This window comes from Phyllobates terribilis, unplaced genomic scaffold (genome assembly GCF_046119375.1).
Source record: "Phyllobates terribilis strain yellow unplaced genomic scaffold, ASM4611937v1 Scaffold_5__5_contigs__length_657084704, whole genome shotgun sequence".
In the NCBI taxonomy this organism is placed as follows: domain Eukaryota; kingdom Metazoa; phylum Chordata; class Amphibia; order Anura; family Dendrobatidae; genus Phyllobates; species Phyllobates terribilis.
In genome coordinates, this window is record NW_027362765.1 from 517,832,568 (window position 1) to 517,838,828 (window position 6,261).

The 6,261-nt window shown below is 41.4% G+C and overlaps 1 protein-coding gene across 5 annotated transcripts in view; it reads left to right on the forward strand.

Annotated features, from left to right (window-relative positions):
• The window catches only part of MARCHF8 (membrane associated ring-CH-type finger 8), a 236,779-nt gene extending 235,282 nt beyond the window's left edge, over nt 1-1,497 (forward strand). For all 5 annotated transcript variants that reach the window (XM_073685690.1, XM_073685692.1, XM_073685694.1 and 2 more), the window contains one exon: nt 347-1,497. In XM_073685690.1, coding sequence (XP_073541791.1) covers nt 347-654 — 308 coding nt within the window. In that variant the 3' untranslated portion in view covers nt 655-1,497. The remainder of the gene's footprint in view (nt 1-346) is intronic.
• The last annotated feature ends 4,764 nt before the right edge of the window (nt 1,498-6,261 follow it).

Sequence of the window (6,261 nt, forward strand, 5' to 3'; positions counted from 1 at the left end):
ACAAAACCTCAGTAACAGGACCGAGTAGCATTTGCAGACACTGTTCTTTTCTTTCAGGAGAGCGAATGTTTGGTGGAGAAGAAGCAAGTAAAAAGCCTAATTTAAAAGCTTATGGCTCTGCTTCATTAAAAATACATACAAATAGTTTCAGATATTACTAAGAGGACTCAGAGGGTCGATGACATGTCGAGGCCATAGTGACATTTCTGTCAATGAAATTATAGTTGTACATTAGACAAAAAACATTTCTGAGCAGTCAAGGCCTTAGGGTCACGTCATACTGTTACAAATAGTTCTGTCATAGTCAAGTACATCAGTTCTTACCATCTCTTTCCCCTTTTAACAGGTATCCTGGAATGGCCATTTTGGACTAAATTAGTCGTGGTAGCCATCGGCTTCACTGGAGGACTCTTGTTTATGTACGTGCAATGTAAAGTCTATGTCCAGCTATGGAAGAGGCTAAAGGCTTACAACAGAGTCATCTATGTGCAGAACTGTCCCGAAACCTGTAAAAAGAAAACATTTGAAAAAACAACTATAATAATTGAGCCAAATCTGGAGAGCAAAGAAGCTCTTGGCATTCATCACTCAGACACAAACTCTTCTTATTACACAGAACCAGAAGACTGCGGAGCAGCAATTCTCCAAGTGTAAAGACTGGAATCCTACTGGACTCTTTTTCAGGAGATGACTATTTACCGACTGCGGGCAGCAGTAGATTTAGTGTCCTGAAATATCCCCCCCTTTTTCAGTTTTGTCCGTTGCTACTATAAGCATCTTTACGAGCAAAAGGGGCAGAGCCGCGATTATTTCTGTTCATACCTCTTACAAGAACAAATGAAATAACCTATATATTCAGGAGCACGATCAAGGAATATTAAAAAAAAAAAAATCTCATAGAAGATGATGTTTTTGATTTTTCTTTTTAAGTATAAACTACTTACGGCTTCTTCACTCGATCTGGTTTGGTAAAGTAAGCGAATGAGGTTCACAGCCCAGAGTTCGTCTTCGAGAAGGACGAAGAAGGAAAGATATGACATTCTTAGCACATCCACTGCTCTTACTGCCACTAACATCATTTTTTTTGGCTCTGGCTTTTTAGAATCTTGCTTTACTGAAGAGTCATAAGAGCATCTTTCATTTTTTTTTTTTTTGTGTAAAAATGGTTTTGTAATATCTTTGACTCCAAAAACAAAATGGTTTCATTACAAATCAGAGAATGTGCTCTGTCATTTCTAGAATAATTAATGTGCAACCTCTTGCCTTACATACTGTATATACAAGTAAAAGAAAATGTTTTCTTCACAACTTTATCATTTTACACATGATGATAACAAATTTTGCCTTGTTAAATCAGGAAAATGCATCTGTAAGTAGTTGGGAATTAACATTTTTTCTACCACATGTATTCAAGACCTTTTTTACCAATGAAAATGCACAATATTGGTAGATCTTTGAATTTCTCGTGTAATATTGAATAAAAATATAGAACTTTTATTACGTTAAGTTATTTTAGTTATACGTGTGGGTTTCTTTTTTGTTGTCAAGATTTGTCATCTTCAGTTGAACACAACAAAATAAAAAATGCATAAGAAGTGCCCCTTGTGAAGAATCTGACTGACGCAACATGGCTGACGAAGGCGAGGCCTCAGCTCCTTCATATAGATGGAAGAAATGTCTGTGGCTTCACATCAGGACGGGCGTGAGTCTGGAAGCTTCTTGTCGGGTTTATATTGGAATGAGAATTTTGTAATATTATTTACCATGTTTTCCAGACTAAAAGACTTTCTATTACGAGAGGAAAATAATTCATACTTCTGTGTTGGGTTGTCCACTACTTTTATATTGATGACCTATCCATAGGCTAGGTCATCCGTATTGGAAATCAACACCCCCCCCCCCCCCCCCACACACACACACACACCCACACCCACACCCACACACCGATCAGCTGTCTCCCGGTGATGGTGGCGGCCGGATATGATCAGTTGTGGAGTGGATCAGTACTGCTCCATCAGTTGTATTGTGGTCACACCGGGGTACTGCATATCCTCCCCTGTTAATTCAAATAAGGGTGGATCTTCAGTACCCGTCCGCACCCACTATCCAGTTGATGGAGCAGTGCTTTTCCTCTCTGCAACTGATAACATTTGGCCTGCATCAGGAGCTGCTGTTCGGTGGGGGTGCTGAGCGCCTCTGCCCTACCAATCTGATATTGATGATCTATCCTCAGTGCAGGATTATCCGGGAATAATTTTTATTTATCCAGACGCTTGCATATGTCGAAAATAACAAGCCCGGGAATACTCCTCTTCCTCAGGTCAAACACTGCCTTTCCAACTACTGTTTGGGTTCTTGTTGACAGGATGCAGCGGTGACATCATGACTACAGCGCACGTAACTGCTGCAGCCAATCACTGCACTCATTGGCTCTGTAGATGTAAAGTGGAACATGTGGCATTTGAATAATGTTGAATGGTGTCTACCAGATTTCCCCCAGTAGATGAAGGTTCCACAAATAAAAGCCACACTTTTAAGGCATTTCTGTTATATTCTGAGGATATAAAGCTAAAACACGTAAGATGGGAATATCTCTGAAAGCGATACAATGATTAGCATGTCCAGTATTTATATTTGTAGAAATGTTGTAAGTACATAAAAGGCCTGTCTGTTCCGTTTTCATAGGCTTTTTTTTTCCAGTGTTGGAGTGGTGCTACTAAACTACTACTAAGCTACTAAAGCTTATACTCACCCTTCAGCATTTTCACCTTTTTCGGAGCCTCTCCGGTCCTGCGCGCCATCTTGTGACTGCAGCTTCTGACTGGCAGGCAGTCAGAGGCTATGTCATAAGCTCACAGTGCAAGTCTGAGAGCCAAAATGAGGGTCTCATGGACATGTATTGAAAAGTGACATCCGTGCCGCTCCATGAAACACTGGAGCAAGCCGCTAGGTCACAAACTGCTGAAGACCAATGGGAGCGGCGGTGATAGAAGGTGAAGACGGCGGCAGGTAAGTATCAGACTAGGTGCGACCTTAGATTAGTAGCACCACTTCAGCTCTGCAATAAAATAAAAACTTCTGGAGTGGTGCTTTAAACATCCACTCCCCTCATTGATGATGGGAGTGTGAGCGGATAGATACTAGTGTTTTTTTTTCCCTGTACGCGATCATCCATCATTGGGATATGGTTGCATCATGCCGTGAAGTGGAAAGAAGTGATCCTTTTGCAGCTGTTGTGTGTCATACAGTATACTATGTTCCAGCTATTATAGAACATAATAATGCACGTCAGATTCTACAAACTTTGGCCTCAATTTTTTCATGTTTTTTTTTGTTTTGTTTTCTAAGTTAACTTTCCTTTTTGTCTTATGGTAATTGTTGCTGTTTTTTTGTACCAAATTCTTCCAAATGGAGTGTATGTTTGAAAAGTTTTGTGCAAATGTCAAAATTGTTTATTTTTGTCTTTATTTTTTTTAGCCTATTAGTGCAAAAAGTCTCACATTTTGCAAAAATTGTGCCTAAATATCTAATGTACATAATATCACTCCAGGGGAAACAGGAGTACATTTACAACAAACTTTGACTTTTTTCAAACCAGTGCAAATGATGAATCAGGTGAAAATATCTGGATAAAATCAACTCCGCCCATAGTGGAGAACTTAAAAAAAATAAATAAATAACCAAACACATAAAATAGACCTCAAAAACAGTGAAAATGGAAAGAATATAGCACAAATTACTAAAATCTCGACAAAATCAGGAGCAAAAATGAATCTGGCACTTTGTTTTTGGAAAGAGGAGGATATTTTATGCGCAATAATCAATATTAGATAGGGCATAGTATCTTACTCTTCAAAAAGCAGTTCTGCAATACCTGAAGTGTGTATTCTCCATGTAGAAAACAAGCTTGCTTTAAGATGCATCTGTTTCCATCCTTTCCACAATGCATTTTTTTTTTTTACCCAATGTATAAATGTAACAGATTACAAAATTCGCCTACGGACAGTTTCATAATTTGGATAATAATTTTATTTATAAAGCGCCAACATATTCCGCAGTAATTTACAATTGAGCGGGGACATGTAAAGACATTAACCCCTTCACGACATATGATGTACATTCACATCATATGTCGTGTCCCTGACTTTGATGCAGGTTCGCATGCCTTCCCCCGCATCTTTCCTGGCTGATGAGGGCTGATTTAATCAGCCTTCGTTTGCCTCTTAACACCCACCCACCCACAGGCCGCAACACTAAACTGCCAGATTTCTGGGCATCTGCTTGCACTTGAAATATGGCCTTTTAGGCTCGTGGAGGAGGAAGCTTTTCACAACCTCATGCCGGCGGCGGCCGGGTGTCCATACTCGGTCCCCAGCCACCACGGTTTCTCCCGTTGTCGTCTCCGCCTTCCACAAGCTCGGGTCCCACAACATTACCCATGCCCTCCCCAGTGCACTTACTGGGAAGGACCGCCTAACCACAAATACGTGGACAGGTGAATGTGGCCAGGGACGGTACGGAGCCAGTCCACAGCTTTTTTTGATGAGAGTTGTATTTAGTTTGGTGAAAGGACTGGCATAGAGGGAAACCGTATCTACTCTGGGTGTCATTTCTCCGTCAGCAGGTTCCGCCCATTGTGACACACAACCATGCCTGGCTGTATGTTCAGCGGTGAGAACAACAGATAAGGCTGCTGTTACAGCTTTCAACAACTCTGCAGCGCTGGGCGGTTTGTCAATTAAGCATTAAGCATGTTATCTTCAGCACAGCCTGTTGCCGCTTGGCCAAGGTAGTGCTGCAGTGCTGTCAGCTTGTGACTGATGTGGTCATTTCGAAGATGGAGGAGGAGGTGCAGGAGCTGAACAATGTGATTAGATAGAGGTTCGATTGGTGACGCTGTTTTTTATGCTAAAGAAAGATCCTATTGTTTTGTTTTTTTTACGTTATTTTTTAAGACAAATTCATTCACTGGGAAATGTAATTTTAACATTTTACAACCTTATCTGGCAATGTGATGTGTGACACATCATCAGACACATCCTGTTTTATTTATGATGGAGGGACTCTGAAAGTCATAAAGCCTATTTTTATAGGGCCATCAGACTGCCCTTACTGTTAGAAACAAAAACAAACAGGAGGGTTCTATCTTGTGTTTTGAGGTCACGTGACCATCTGCCTATATATTCCAGCTCCGCCCTTTTGGCTTTGCTGGACTTCAGTGTTGTTTTGACTGTCTCTCTAGCCAGGTGCTTTTGTGCCTATCTCTCTCTAGTTCGCTTGGTCCTCTGGGATCTCTAGTACTTTTTGTCAGTTTAACGTTTGCTCTGCAACAACTTCTGTTAGGAGGTGTCCCATTTTTGTCCCAGTCCTTAGTTCCTTTAGGGACCCCTCACTTTCTCTATAGGTCTCCATTCAGACTAGCCGAGGACGAAGACGGGTCTGTTCACAAGGAACAGGTAGCCCGCTACAACGTAGGGGGCTCAGCTTAGTCTTACTGTAGGGACAGCTCTCCCCTTCTTTCCTAAGTTTATGTTGCAGATCTTAACAGTAAGTCCAGCCCAAAAAAAAACTAAAAGGAAAGAAATTCAGGGATCAGTATGGTTTCTGTCCAGGAGTTGGCTCAACGCCTTCAGGGATTGTCTGTGGAGGTGGCCGAGCTTCAGCAACACGTGAGTAGCTGTCCTGGAGCGAATTTTGTGGAACCAAAGGTAGGACTGCCTGATATTTTTTATGGTAAACAACCAGATTTTTTTTCCTTTAAAAATGCTTGTTTATTATATTTTTGTTTGAGACCAAGGTCCTCTGGGAATTAATCACAGCGCATTGGGTTTATCATGTCACTTTTGCGCAAGGAACCACAGGGGTGGGCCTTTTCTCTCCAACCTAATGATCCGTGTTTTAGGTCAGTGGAGGATTTTTTTTCTGCTATGGGGCTATTGTATGACAATCCTGATAGTCTCATCTGCTGAGACAGAACTGAGGCGTTTGAATCAGGGGTCAGGTGATGTTGAAAATTATTGTACACACTTCAGAAGGTGGTCCTCAGAAGTGAAATGGAATGATTCGGCGTTAAAATGTTTTTTTTTTTGCTGGTCTAAGTCAAAGGGTTAAGGATCTGCTGATTGCATTCCCTGCACCTGAGACCTTGCAGGAAGCCATGCAATTAGCTATACGTGTGGACAGGAGACTGCGTGCCAGGGTTAATGATGAAAAAATTACTGCAATGGCAGCTCCTAGTCCCCAGAGGGTCTGCTCGGACGG